Source organism: Pangasianodon hypophthalmus, chromosome 20 (genome assembly GCF_027358585.1).
Source record: "Pangasianodon hypophthalmus isolate fPanHyp1 chromosome 20, fPanHyp1.pri, whole genome shotgun sequence".
Taxonomy (NCBI): domain Eukaryota; kingdom Metazoa; phylum Chordata; class Actinopteri; order Siluriformes; family Pangasiidae; genus Pangasianodon; species Pangasianodon hypophthalmus.
In genome coordinates this window covers 9,674,948-9,690,744 of record NC_069729.1, presented here as the reverse complement: position 1 = coordinate 9,690,744, position 15,797 = coordinate 9,674,948, and the positions used below count along the sequence as shown (strand labels likewise).

The 15,797-nt window shown below is 39.6% G+C and overlaps 1 protein-coding gene across 2 annotated transcripts in view; it reads left to right on the top strand.

Annotated features, from left to right (window-relative positions):
- Window positions 1–426: 426 nt before the first annotated feature.
- The window catches only part of timm17a (translocase of inner mitochondrial membrane 17 homolog A (yeast)), a 109,706-nt gene continuing 94,335 nt past the window's right edge, over window positions 427–15,797 (top strand). The window contains exons 1-2 of one of the 2 annotated variants that reach the window (XM_053227062.1): window positions 427–725; window positions 859–971. In XM_053227062.1, the coding sequence (XP_053083037.1) occupies window positions 633–725; window positions 859–971 (206 nt within the window). In that variant the 5' untranslated portion in view covers window positions 427–632. The remainder of the gene's footprint in view (window positions 726–858; window positions 972–15,797) is intronic. The other variant, XM_026935609.3, reaches the window with a different exon arrangement.

The following is a 15,797-nucleotide window of genomic DNA, read 5'->3' as shown; positions in this document are numbered from 1 at the left end:
CACTGTTAGACTCCATTTGATTGCAAGATTCAAGTACCTATCTTTCAGTATTTCAGGGCATGCATTTACAATTGTTAAAGTCTGCTATTTAAACTAATTCTAGATTGAATACAGTGATCCAGACACCAAACACTGATGCTTGGTGTCTCAGGTTTTAATGATTCAGCTCACTTGCACCCGACACTGTCTCAGGTTTCGAAATGCTACAAAATATGCCGTAATGTCGTAAAATGACACATACGGCGCAGTACAGATCCGGCAGCGTCGTAAAGCGTTCTGACCTGTGTGCGCGTGTCAACACTGGTGCGCATGCGCATTACGATTCGGGCAGGCTGTGCGGATCGGGTAACCACACTTGGTACAGTGGATCGGTTAACCACACTTTGTACAGATTGGGCAGTGTCGTAAATAATGTGTAAGGATATTGGCAGAGGACGAGGGCTGAGTTGCCATACTGTCGTAACGTTGCAGTGCACGTGTGCTGTATTTTTTTTATTGCATGTAACCATATCTCTCCGTTTTTTTCAGCTGTGTTCCAATCAACTTCCTAATCAGATAGCTACAAAAGGATCGCACATCTTTAAAACTTAAAGACGACACATATATTCAACCAAAAAGGTTGCTTAGTAAAAATGTCTTCTGTTAAAATTGGCACACACAACGGAACTTTTCACTGTGATGAAGTTTTGGCATGCTATCTTCTACGTCAGGTCCCGGAGTACAAGGTTAACCTTACTAGTTACTTATTTAATAAAAATGAAAATAATCGTTTTTTAATAGGTTTGCCAATTATACAAGCAGTAAAATGTGCTGCCCTTTTAAGTTCTGTTTCTTTAAAGGTTTTGTTTTTTCCGCAAGGATGCCGAAATAATTCGGACTCGTGACCCTGTAGAGCTGGCTGGGTGTGATATTGTGGTCGACGTTGGCGGAGTGTATGATCACAAACAACACCGATACGACCATCATCAGAGGTATTTTCAGATGACCTGGTGTCTGATTTCATTGTAGGAATATACCAAATAGGCAGTTTTGTTCTGTCTTTTTATTTGATTTAATCTGAGTTTACTGTTCAGCAGTAATGTTTATAATTGTTCAAAGTCTTAAAAGCAGGTTTAAAATCAACACATGCTTTCTCTTTAACCGATAAAACTTGGATAACCAGTAAAAAGCAGGCAGATCCATGGCCCTATCCAATAATGCACTTTATATGGTGAAGAGACATTTTAATTTAATTGAGCTTTGACTTTAGGTCTTAATCTCATAGCAGGGGTGTCCAAACTACTGCCAGCTGCCATTTTTGAAATGGCCCACAAGACATTTTATAAATAAAATAATTGTCATGAACACTGAGCATGCCACACTGTGAAACTGCTATTGTTTTTAGTGTCTCAGCTGACATGCTGAAATGAGGCTTATTATTAGTAAGTTTTAGTTCTGCATAGGGTTTCACTTGCTCTCTCTACACGTGTATGAAAAGTACAGTAAAGATGACTATTACTATTTTAGATAAAGTTATTATATAGTTGGCTAACCAATATAAAAATAAATAGCTGACATACACAAAGAGCATGTAAAAGCCATCAGTCTCACTCTTTATTTCATCCACATGAGCTGGTCAAGTTTTTAAAACATAAGACATGTAGCTTATGATATGTCTGTCTAGCTAAGCTACCACCTTGGGCTGTAAGCATTAGCTAGCTAGCTCGCTACCTGGGATGCCCCATTATATTTAATGTGTGCTCCAAGCGTTAGCGTTTTCTCAGTAGTCCAAACTTTAACATTAGAAAAACATTGTTCTTCACAAGGCAGAACTTTATTAACAATGGATAGGTTAGCAGCACTGTGTTAGTTAGATAACTATCATGAGCTTCTAGCTAGATACAGACTCGTTAACATTTAGTGACTAGTTAATATTTAGTCTTTAGTGAGCTATGTGTACCTGATAAAATAGAATTATTGAAAGGCATAATATAACATAAACTGATTCCAAGACACCGAACACATAAAGCTTAAGTCATATTAAACATGAACTGACCTCCAGAGTTGTTGATCCTTGATGTGCAGTCCAAAATGAATGTCAGTTGGTCATCTGTTTCTGTTGGTTCAGTAGAGTGCTTGCAGATAGCTTAGTGGTTAAGATGTTGGCCTTCTGATTAGAAGGTTGAGAGTTCGAATCCCAGCACCACCAAGCTGCCACTGCTGGGCCCCTGAGCAAGGCCCTTAAGCCTCAACTGCTCAGTTGTATAAATGAGATAATTGTAAGTCACTCTGGATAAGGGCTTCTGCCAAATTCCATAAATGTATATGACCAGAAAAGGAATAGAAAGCCTAAAATAAAATAAGATGCATTCCAGACATCTAGATCTTTTCCATATGACTTTCAGACTTGTGAGTGCTTATTGTGTAGAGCCAGTGAAAACATACCTAAATGTACCCTGAATGCCTTTTAGTATTTGTCAACAGAATTCTAGTGTAGTTTTGTACACTGGACCCCACTTCAATGCAAAGCAACTGGCTGCTGTCAGAAATATTGCTTGAGTATTAGCTGTGATGTTTATTCTGTGGAATTGTCTTTTGATTTGAGGACAAGTGCAGAACTTGTAAATCCACAGTTAGTAAGGATTATATTTATCTATTATACTGTCATGGGAAAAAGAATACACCCTCCTACAATTCTATGTTTTATTCATCAGGACCTAAATAATAAATAACAGCCAGAGGAATTGCAAATCACTTTCAGACCCATCTGCACCTTCCACGTAAATCACCAATATATAATTATTATATAAAAATAGATCTGAGTACACATTTTGCCATCGACATTTATGCCTCCCCACTCTTCAAAAGCACCAGCCCCCACTGGATCAGAGGCATACTGTAGACTCTCAGGCTACGTTTACACGGCAACGATGTAGTCAAAAATGGAAAAGTTTTTCTCTTGCGTTTTCAAAAAGTTTCACATACATGACAAAGTTTTCAAAACGATTCGCGTTTACACATATCCGTGATAAAGGCCAAAAACGCTGTATTACGTATGCCAGGCCAGTAGTTGGCACTGTCACCTTGTTAGTTGGTTGTAATATTTGTGAAGTAAATCCACACTTTGCTGAAGAAGCGTTAGCAAACTCTTGAGCAGCAACAACACTACCATGTACTCCGCCATTGTTGTGTATGTTTGTTCGCGCTTGCCTTTACTATAGATACGTACTGCGCATGTCTACATACAAAGTTTACATAAAAAGTTTCCCGTTTTTGGCTGAAAACATTCACACTGGGGTCAAAAGTGTGAAACATTTGCAGTGTGGAGATAAGAAACATGAAAGGGCAATTGGCAATAAAAACAATAGACTGAGGGGCTGTTTACATGACAACATTTTCAGCCAAAAACGGGAAACTTTTTATGTGTTTTGCCTGTTCGTTTACATGACAATGGCGTTTTGGGGACTGAAAATCGTTTTGAAAACGTTGTGTATACGTGAAACTTTTTGAAAACGCAAGAGAAAAACTTTTCCGTTTTTGACTACAAATGTTGTCATGTAAACATAGCCTGAATGGGAGCTTAGAGGATGAGTTTATTTTAACTATCCTTTAAGTTTTCTCAAAAAAAAAAAAAAATTCACATGACTTATAAATGTTTATAAAAACTTGAGGTTTTATCATCCATTACTGCAATGTTAATGGTCCATAAAACAATTGCATTTCAGCAACAATTCAATTTGATTTTCACACTGTTTGTTTGTTTGAGTGATAAACCCACAGAGATATATTGGCTTAAGTTTAAAAAAAAATGTTGGCTTTTGTTCAGCACCATTTTACCTGAAAACTCCTGCAACAATGCATAAGCAGCAGTGATACTCCATAACGAATGGCATTATTTAAGATGATCAAGAGTTCAAATTGTCATGTTGTCGGGTGTTATCCTGGTATGTTTCAGAAGAGCTCTTTCCTGTCCGAATTGTGCTCCTGAGCAGAATTTTATATTTATAAATATTTTAATAAGTTTTACATTTATGTAATCATGTATATTACATATAAAACACACACACACACACACACACACACACACACACACACACACCTATATATGTATGCATACATACAAGTGTATATACAGTCATGTGAAAAAATTAGGACACCCCATTAAATATTCAGTTCTTTATTAAGAAATGTCAACATGTTAATTTCTGAACTTGTTTTAATTTGTACCTGTAGAAGAAAGTGATGTAATTGCATTTAAACAACAAAAAAAATCACTTTGTTTTAACTTATTAAACAAAAGAAATCAACAAAAATGAGTATTTCAACTGAGGAAATATTAGGACACCCTATGCCCTAATAGCTAGTGTTTCCCCCTTTGGCTGAAATAACCTCAATGAGATGTTTCTTGTAGCCATCCAGGATGAAAGATGGAAGAAAGTTTCCCCCACTCCTCAATGCAGAATTCTTTAAGCTGTGTGATGTTTGAGGGGTTTCTTGCATGCACAGTCCGTTTCAAATCACCCCACAGAATCTCAATAGGATTTCGATCTGGGCTTTGACTTGGCCATTCCAGAACTCTCCATTTTTTACTTTTCAGCCAGTCCTTGGTGGATTTACTGGTATGTTTTGGGTCATTGTGATGTTGCAAGGTCCAGTTCCGCTTCAGCTTCAATTTTTTGACAGATGGTCTCACATGTTCCTCAAGCACCTTCTGATACAACATAGAATTCATAGTGGATTCTATGATGGTGAGCTGGCCAGGTCCTGCTGCAGCAAAGCATCCCCAAACCATAACACTTCCACCTCCATGTTTCACAGTTGGTACGAGGTTCTTTTGCTGAAATGCTGTATTTGGTTTATGCCAAACATACCCTCTGTTATGGTGTCCAAATAATTCAATTTTAGACTCCTCTGTCCAAAGCACATTATTCCAGAAGTCTTGGCCTTTGTCTGTGTGTTCTTTGGCAAACTTGCCTCCATATTTTTCTTAGAGAGCAAAGGATTCCTCCTTGTACACCTCCTATGATAAAGTTGTGCAGTCTCTTTCTGATTGTAGTTTCATGCACTTTGACATCAACTGTAGCAAGAGCTTGCTGTAGGTCCCGTGATGATATTTTAGGGTTTTTGGAGACTTCTTTAAGCATCTTGCGGTTTGCTCTTGGGGTGAATTTGCTTGGATTGCCTGACCTGGCCATGTTCGTAGTTGTTTTAAATGTTCTCCACTTGTAAATGATTTTCCAGACAGAGGAATGGTGGATTATAAATTCTTTTGAGATCTTTTTATATCCCTTACCAGACTCATAAGCATCAACAGTCTTCTTTCTGAAAGCATCAGAGAGCTCTTTGGATCTCACCATGGTGATACCTCTCACTGAACAACTAGGGATTACCATGAAGGGGTGTACTTGGTCTGCAGCAATGTTTAGGTAGGTGGAACATATCAAAGTAACATCCCCATGCATGCCAGGATCCTAGGTTTCTGAGCAGAACATTGCCTAGAGCATCACACTGCCTCCCCCGGCTTGTCTTCTTCCCATGGATGCATCCTGGTACCATCTCTTCCCCAGAAAAGTGACGCACATGCACCCAGCTGACCACATAATGATTTATCAGAACAGTTCACCTTCTTCCATTGCTCCATAGTCCAGTTCTGATGCTCGCATGTCCATTGTAGGTGCTATCGGCGGTAGACGGGGTCAGCATGGGCACTCTGACCAGTCAGCGGCTATGCAGCCCCATGCACAGCAAGCTGGGATCCACTGTGTGTTCTGACACCTTTCTATCATAGCCAACATTAACTTTTTTTTTTTTAGCAATTTGTGCTACTGTAGCTCTTCTGTGGGATCGGACCAGATGGGCTAGCCTTTGCTCACCATATCACTGAGCCTTGGGTGCCCATGTCCCTGTCACTGGTTCACCAGTTGTCCTTACTTGGACCACTTTTGGTAGGTACCAACGACTGCATACTGGGAACACTCCACAAGACCTGGAGATGCTCTGACCCAGTCATCTAGCCATCACAATTTGTCCAAAGCGCAATGACACTCAGATCCTTACACTTGCCCATTTTTCCTGCTTCCAACACATCAACTTCAAGAACTGACTGTTCAGTTGCAGCCCAATATATCCCTCCCCTTGACTGGTGCCATTGTAACGAGAAAATCAATGTTCAATTCATGTTATCTCTCAGTAGTTTTAATGTTATGGCTGATTGGTGTATATATTCAGACTTTTTTAATAGAGGATAGTGAAAATTATACCAGAATCGAACTCAGGTCCCCTGCGTACAAGCGCCACTGTGATATGTTGAAACTGTGTCACCCACTACACTACCTCTCTAACTGCTTGGGGTTGAGTGCTTTAGGCAAATTGCTGCTCGTTCCACTCCACTCACATACTACATTCTGCCCCTGACTCTCCATTCTTAGGAACTTCAGCTGCTGTAGGAACTTTTGAAGTTATAAAAATAAAACCTACAAATAACCATAAGTCAATGTTCTGCGCAAGTTCTTATAAATAGTTGTTTAGTTGTCAAGTTCTTCAATAAATATAGTTTAAAGTTATAAATATTCATATAAATATATTATAAATATTAAACATAAAAAATTAATCCTTGTAATATTAGGAAGTTCTTTCCCTCAAAAATAACAAAACAAGAACCATATTATACAGTATATTAACTTAAGTGGAACATTCAGTGCTTCCTAGAAGCATACAGTGGGCATTTTCTGACACTGTTTAGGTAAAACAACCTCTTTAACTCAAACTGCCACTTGCAGAATGGACTTTGATGCGTTCAGCTCCCTCCTATGGAAATCCTATGATTAAAGCACCGCTTAGTGGTTTGCAGAACCAAATGAAAAATTCACCCACGGTGGTGGTGAGGCCATTCTGGATGAGTACTGTACAGATGGTAGGGTCAGAATTTGGTATCAACAGCATGAGTCCATGTACCCAACCTGCCTTGTGAAAACAATTCAGCCTGCTGCTGGTGGTGTGGTGTCTAATGTTTTCTTGTGTAGCCCTTTTTACTCCCTGTTGCTGCGAGAGCAGAGCTCTGGGTTCATAACTCACTCTGTTGTTTTCTAGATTGCTGTAAATGATTGAATATTATATCTTGGAGTCCTGTGCGTAGCTTGTTGTATTTCAATGTGCAGATAACTATACTGTGTATAATTTTTGTGAGTACTTACTGGTATACTACTTACTGGTAGATCTAACCTCGCTTTTGTCGTTTACACTTGTGTTGAAGTACAAAATACAATAAATTAACTGAATATTAAATAACAAAATATTTACTTCTTAAATGAAAATAAAATAGAATAGCTCCACAGTGTAAAATATTTACTTTCTCTTACAATATTCCCAAATCCTATTAACTTGATGATAAACCAAGCAATCAACACTCAATAGCTCACAGTTACTTATTCACCCAAACATAATATTGTGGATCCACCTTCTCACTCAAGCCTGCAATCTGAAAAATGCATAAACAATGTAAATGTCACAGGCCTGTGATGTGTCTGGGGTATGGTGCAGCCCAAATTGAAATGGCCTTCTGACTCTATGAAGAGCAATGTCTGAACTGAGAGCAAAGTACCTGGTGTTTGTGGGTTCCGAGGTCGTACATGCTCGATGTTTCAGATGATAGCCACTGCATCGCGTGGTGTTACTCATTCAAAGGTCCTTATACAGCATTGTCAGAGGAGCCCTCATTATCCGGTCGCCCAGAGCGCTGTTTGGTTTTCCTCGGCTGCTCCCCAGGGAAAACAGGAGAAAAGCTGCCAATAGTGTGCAGCTGTTTGAGCTGAACAATAGGCCAGTGCTTCAGCTGTCTAACTACACTAGTCTTCTAGGTAGTATGCTGTGTGCAGACTTTGTGTAGAAACTGGAACGTCTCTCTTTTAAATCAGTATGTAACTAGTAAGTTCTTACATTTGGATTACTGTAGTAACAGCGCAAAGTTTTACCTTACAGTCACAATCCATTAGTCACTCATAATTCTTAGTTTTTATTGGGAGAAAACATCTCTCGTTCTTTCTTTCTTCAACTCTCCGGCCCTATCACAGTAACCAACCAGATGCGAGTTTCAAGCATGTTGCTAGGCAACTCGCTTTTTTCCCCACTCTTAAAGGGTTTTTTTTCTTTTTCATTCTCTTTTTAAATGCAATGAACTTATCTTAAAAACAAATGGAACAAAAGTTTTTATCTCCACCAACTTTTATGAACTATATTTTATTTATTATCTCAGTTATGTGTATGGGTCTGTCTCTGAGTGAGTGTATGAACTATGGTCTGACCTAGAAATGGGTGTAAGGGTACATTTCCCTCTATACACCAATATGGGGTGTAGATCAACAGAATATCAGTGATTTTAAATGCAGGGGCATAAGGTAAATTACATGTGGGAGTACCTGGATCACAACAACTCGACGCACATGGCCCCGTGAGATTATGTCAAGTTGCTGTGTTAACCTTACTTACATTTATGTGCAGAAGAGCGCATCTGCACCAACACTGTATAATGTGGAGTGCACGCAGTTGCAGTTGACCCAAACAATCTGTTTCTGGTTGCACTGAAGAGTACATTGTACACATTATCTTTGAAATCTAATGCTGTAATACTTTTCAGTAGTGTTGAAAGGTCTTGCAATAATGTCTCTGAGTTTGATATTTGTAGTTCCCAGAACAGGATGCACGTCATCTTCAGCTATGAGACGATCATGGTCAGCTTTTCACCCTCTCCTTTGTGCCAGATGCTTCTCCACTGCATATATTCATCTGCCAACTGTATATATTAGTGTTCATTCAACTCCTCTTGATTGTCCACATGGTAATGTTAACTCCATCTTGATTGGCTGTGTGAGCTGTTCAGATAGGGCTAAATCTGTTCATGCGTGTGTCGACAGAGTTGTTCTTCACTGGGAGGGCAACTCCCACCCCACTAAAAGGAGTGGTTCCCCTTACTAAACTCACAGTGAGTGGTGTATATCCACCTGTCCTTTCCCTGAGCTTTACTGCTGAAAGAGTGATCAAAAGCACAGTGAAAGGACCATCCTGGTGAGGCTCTAAACATTTCTTGGGGAAATGTCTGATCATGACCTATTGACCTGGTATTAGTGAATGTTCCTCCTCTGGCTGCTCCCCCATGCCTCCCGAACTTCCTTACTAGCCTCGGAAACAGCTTTATTGAGACCTTTGCAATACTGTACTATACTATTGGACAGCACATGAACGTCTGCTTTCCTAAGGTCAATGGTGTCAGGCTGACTCATTTCAAATGGGCTGAGGTTTCGGGTCCATGCATACTACAAAGAATCATGGTAAAGCTATTGGCCATGAACCTTCACTGTGAGCTTAACTAGCCTTTCCTTGATGATGCAACTGACCCTTTCTACCTGTCCTGAAGACTGAGGAAGATGAGTACAATTCAGTTTCCATTCTATGCCCAACATCCTGCACAGTTCCTAATTCACCTGTCCTGTAAAATATTTCCTTGATCTGAATCAATTGTTGGATGCCAACGCAGCATAAGATTTCTCAAGCTAGGATTTTAGTTGTGTGATGAGCTGTCCCTTTCTTAGAAGATAATGCTTCTACCCATTTTGAAAATTTCATCCACAACCAACATCCTGCTTTTCCTTACGAGGAGGAAGACTGATGTGATCTACCTGTAGGTGCCTAAAAGGGCTCCATTTACCATCCATGTCAACTTCTCTTCTTTTTATGTTTGTTCTTACATATGCATTTTGAGTGATATCATAATTGAATGTCACAGTTTGATGTTTGTTCTTGCATTTTGAGTGATATAATTGACTGTCACAGTCCTTAGTTGATAATGCTGAGTTAATGGCATTGTCTTCCCTATCATTTGGGATAGATGAGTCCTCTCTCTGGTCTGCTGCCTTTGCTGGTGAGTCTGCTAGGGCATTGCCCTTGCTGATATGGTCCTTTTCTCTGGTTTGGACCTTTATCACTGCTGTTTGTGCTGAGAGACACTGCATCTACCAGTTCTTTCACCCCTTGCCTATGTTTGAATGGGGTTTCAACTGCAGTCAGGAAACCCCTCTTAAATTTGGCCCCTACCTAGGCCTACTGGCTCCAGCCGTGTGGAACAATAGCCCACAGACTTGTGGTGATTTCCAAATTCTTGACAGAGCACACTTTTCATTAATACATTTTCCTGCACAATAAGCACAAAAAAGTGAAAGATTTTCTTTGATCTGGGATCCTACATCCTTCAGCTGGCTGACCCCTCATCCTGGGAGTGAAAGGAGAGATGAGAGGAGGAAGAGGGAGAGAGGGAAAAGAAAATAACTGGTTTCCCAGTCCCCAGACACGCTGTCATCTCGTCCTCAGCCAACCAGGAAGTGATCCCCCATGATGCTCGGGGTCAAGTGTGCATCCTCACATCTTGGCCCCTCCTTCCGCCTCATCACACTCAGAAAATCTCATTTCAGTCTCAGGAAATGTAGATGTCTTAATCTTACCCTTACCGAGCAAATATTACATCTCAACATTCTCAGAAAACTCATGCACTGACTTAGAATATAGCTTCATAAATGCTAAAGGCCTCATGGTAAAGTCTTATACTATTCTCACAATTAACTGCAAAGTAAACCAGAAATCAAGGTAATAAAAAGATTACACTGATCAGACATAACATTAAAACTACTGAGAAGTGACGTGAATAACATTGATTATCTCATTACAATGGCACCTGTCAAGGGATGGGATATATTAGGCAGCAAGTGAACAGTCAGTTCTCGAAGTTGATGTGCAGGAAGCAGGAAGAATGGGCAGGCATAAGGATCTGAGCGACTTGGACAAAAGCCAAATTGTGATAGCAACACGACTGGGTCAGAGCATCTCCAAAATGGCAGGTCTTGTGGGGTGTTCCCAGTATGCAGTCGTTAGTACCTACCAAAAGTGGTCCAAGGAAGGGACCACTCAAAACTCATTGATGCGGGCTCATTGATCATGTGGACGGCTGGGTGCATGTGTGTTGCTTACCTTGGGAAGAGATGGCACCAGTATACACTATGGGAAGAAGGCAAGCCAGCAGAGATGCTGGACAGTGTTCTCCTGGAACACCCTGGGTCCTGGCATTCATGGAATGTTACTTTGACATGTACCACCTACCTAAACATTGTTGCAGACCAAGTACACCCTAATGGCAATGGCCTCTTTCAGCAGGATAATGCGCCCCGTCACACTACAAAAATTGCTCAAGAATGGATTGAGGAACATGTTCAGGAGTTCAGGGTGTTGACTTGGGCTCCAAATTCCCCAGATCTCAAGCCAATGTGGGATGTGCTGGACAAACAAGTCCGATCCATGGAGGCTCTGCCTCACAACTTACAGGACTTAAATGATCTGCTGCTAAGCCACGAAGCATGGATGAAGAAAAACTTCATCCTCACTTCTGGTACACTCACAAATAATAAGAATCAGCATAAATAGAGTAAAACAGATTTTAAGCATAAGAGAAAGTAAAGGGAAATCAAATAATTCCACACCACTTTAACCAGCACTGTCTCAGTACTGTGATGAGGCCTAGCTGTTGTGCTGCAACCTTTTCTAGGATCTTGGAGATAAATGAGAGGTTTAATATTGGCCTATAGTTGGACATCTGACAGGCGTGGAGGACGGGTTTTTTAATCAGAGGTTTGATAACTGCTAGTTTAAAGGATTTAGGTACATAACCATTGCTAAGGGAAAATGTAGTGTTTTTGTAAAACAAAGGTTCAATAGCTTCTATTTGAGGAAATATGTATGTAGGGGATCTAGTACACAAGTTGATGAGGAACTTAGTTAAATTAGTTTGGAGTAACGATTCTAATTGCTGATCTGACGTGGTTATATAGTCATCTACATTAGTTATCAAATTCTTTACTTTAAGTTAATAGTCTGATTTTTTTTGCCTTATATTTTAAATTTTGTCATTGATAAAAATTCATAAGATCATCGCTATTACATAATATTAAATAAAAATCTGGGATTATTTTTTATCTTCTATTAGGGTGGAGGGAGATGCTGATGTAGCAGCACTAAGAGCCTTTCTATAGCTAAGAAGGCTCTCCTTCTATGCAATCGGAAATACTACCGATTTAGTTTGACACCATTTATGTTCTAATTTTCGAATGGTCTGTTTTAATGTGCGAGCATGATCATTATACCAGCGTGCTTGTTTTTTCTCTTTAATTTTCTTTTAAGTGCGATTTCATTATCTAGAGTGTAGCAGAACTCCAAGTATGAATCCAAGTATGATCAGGCACCTGAGCAAGTTCTGTGGGGTCAGACAGTGACCCAATTAAGGTTGACAACTCTGGGAGAATTTCAATAAAACTATGTACAGTAGCTGACGTGATTGTACATTTGACATGGTACCATGTTAGCCATGGCATATATTATGACTGACACATTTTAAATGAGATGAGGTAATGATCTGAGATAGCGTCAGACTGGGGTAGTGTGACTATATTTTCTGTATTGAATTCAAATGTTAGTATAAAATCAAGGGTGTGTCCAGCATAAAGAGTGGGTCTTATTATGGGTCCCAGCATTACATTAAAATTTCCAACATTTACTCCTTTATCTACAGTAATAATGTGGCCCTGGGGGTCTGTAAACAATTAGTGGAAACGAATTAGTAGACTTATTTTTTTGTGGCTATGTATGTAATATTAGTATAAGGAACTTCAAATGAATCAAATTCATTCAGGTTTTTGTGTGATGCTTAGAATATCCTAATGTCTAGCTTTAAACCTATGTCTAGCTTTATTTAATGCTATATACTCGTTTGGTGTAAACCAAGTTTCTATTAAACACAGTACAATAAATTTCAGTTTCATTTACAATAAGCGCTTTAGATACAAGAGATCCAATATTTAACAGTCCTAGTCTCAGATCAAAGGTACTGTCTATGTATTGAGTATGATCTAATTTTGTGTCAATTAGGGTATGAAAGCAAACTCTGAGTGTTTCTAGGGTTTAAGTTTTGTTTAACTTGGGGAACAGACACAGTCTCAATAAGGTAGACCCTGAATGACTACTCAAGTGGCAGAAGGTCAGTTTAACCTGCTTGTCTGCTCCCTGGCCTCAACTCTGGATTGTTACTAATTAACTAGGCCTGTTCTGAGACTATGAGCTATGCTACAAAGAAATGAGAGCAGCACCTTCCTGAGTGGAATGGATACCGTCCTGCCCTTAAAGGCCAGCCTTGCCCTTGGAACTATTAATTATCAATTAAATCAAAATGATCTAATAGCCCACATTGTTTTCAGGGCAATACCTAGACATTCAGCAGTTCAGTGACCATAATCTGTTGTAAGCTACTTTGCCACACTGCTTTGGGATGGGGCCAGAGCATATTACTGAATCGGACATCGCGTTCACTAATTTACACATCTCTACAATGTTACACTTAATAACCTCAGACTGACGAAGGCGAGTATCATTAGCACCTATATGGATACGAGCTGAGGGTTTGCCGTGAAGAATGTTGAAGCTTTCCGGCCATTCCTCGTCACTGAGGTGGCGAACTGCTGCCTGTTTATCTTTACTTTTTTTTTTTTTTTTTTTTTTTTTTTTTTAAATCTAAGCAAACAGTGTTTGGGAGTAACGCAGGCTTTCATCAAGTTAAGATGGTTGTGTTTTTCCTTCATGTTGGTTTAAACTTTTATATAGCATTTATGGATGTTTTAATTGAACATTTACACACACACACATTTTATATATATATATATATATATATATATATATATATATATACACAGTCAGGTCCATAAATATTGGGACAGTGACACAGTTTTGGTAATTTTGCCTCTGTACACCACCACAGTGGATTTGAAATGAAGCAGTCAAGATGTGACTGAAGCATAGACTTTCAGCTTTAATTCAAGGGGTTTAACAAAAATATTGCATTAACCCTTTAGGAATTACAGCCATTTTTTACAGAGTTCCTCCATTTTCACAGGCTCAAAAGTAATGGGACAATTGACTGATAAGCAGTTTCATGGCCAGCTGTGGCCTGTTTCCTCCTTATATCATGATAAATTAAGGAGATAAAAGGTCTGGAGCTGATTCCAAGTGTTGAATTTGCATTTGGTAGCTGCTCATGGGAACTCTCAATATGCCGTCCAAAGAAGTGTTGATGCAAGTGAAGGAGGCCGTCATTAGGCTGAAAAACCAAAACAGACCTATCAGAGAGATAGCAGAAACTTTAGGAGGGCCAAATCAACAATTTGGTACATTCTTAAAAAGAAGGAATGCACTGGCGAGCTCAGCAACACCAAAAGGCCTGGGAGACCACAGAAAACAACTAAAGTGGATGATTGCAGAATTCTTTTCTTATTGAAGAACAACCCCTTCACAACATCTAGCCAAATCAGGAACACTCTGGAGGAGGTAGGCCTATCATTGTCAAAGTCTACAATCAAGAGCCACCTTCATGAATGTAAATACAGACGGTTTACCTCAAGATGCAAACCGCTGGTAACACTCAAGAACACAAAGCCCAGATTAGAATTTGCTAAAAAACCTCTAAAAAAAAAAAGCCTGACCAGTTCTGATTCAAGATTAACTTGTACCAGAATGATGGGAAGAGAAAAGTATGGAGAACGAAAGGAAGGGCTCATGATCCAAAGCATACCACATCATCCGTCAAACATGTGGAGGCAGTGTTATGGCATGGGCATGTTTGGCTGCCAATGGAACTGGGTCACTGGGGTTTATTGATAATGTGACTGTTGATAGAAGTAGCAGGATGAACCCTGAAGTGTACAGAGCTATACTTTCTGCTCAGATTCAGTCAAATGCTGCAAAACTGATAGGACAGCGCTTCACAGTACAGATGGATAACAACCCAAAACATACTGTGAAAGCAGCCCAAGAGCTTGGAAATTAAATGTTCTTAAATGGCCGAGTCAGTCACCTGACCTCAACCCAACTGAGCGGCTTTTCACTTACTGAAGACAAATCTGAAGGCAGAATGACCCACAAACAAGCAGCAACTGAAGATGGCTGCAGTAAAGACCTGGCAAATCATCTCAAGGGAGGAAACTCAGCATTTGGTGATGTCCATGGGGTCCAGACTTCAGGTAGTCATTGACTGCAAAGGATTTACTTCCAAGTAATAAAAATAATCCTAATATTTATGATTATATTAGTTTGTCCCATTACTTTTGAGCCTGTGAAAATGGAGGAACTCTGTAAAAAATGGCTGTAATTCCTAAACGGTTAATGCAATATATTTGTTAAACCCCTTGAATTAAAGCTGAAAGTCTACGCTTCAGTCACATCTTGACTGCTTCATTTCAAATCCACTGTGGTGGTGTACAGAGGCAAAATTACCAAAACTGTGTCACTGTCCCAATATTTATGGACCTGACTGTATGTATGTATATATGTATGTATATATGTGTGTATATATGTGTGTATGTATACATATATATATATATATATACTATATTACCAAAAGTATTTGGTCACCTGCCTTGACTCACATATGAACTTAAATGCCATCCCATTCCTAACCCATAGGGTTCAATATGATGTCGGTCCACCTTTTGCAGCTATTACAGCTTCAACTCTTCTGGGAAGGCTGTCCACAAGGTTGAAGAGTGTGTTTATAGGAATTTTTGACCATTCTTCCAAAAGCGCATTGGTGAGGTCACACACTGATGTTGGTCGAGAAGGCCTGGCTCTCAGTCTCCGCTCTAATTCATCCCAAAGGTGTTCTATCGGGTTCAGGTCAGGACTCTGTGCAGGCCAGTCAAGTTCATCCACACCAGACTCTGTCATCCATGTCTTTATGG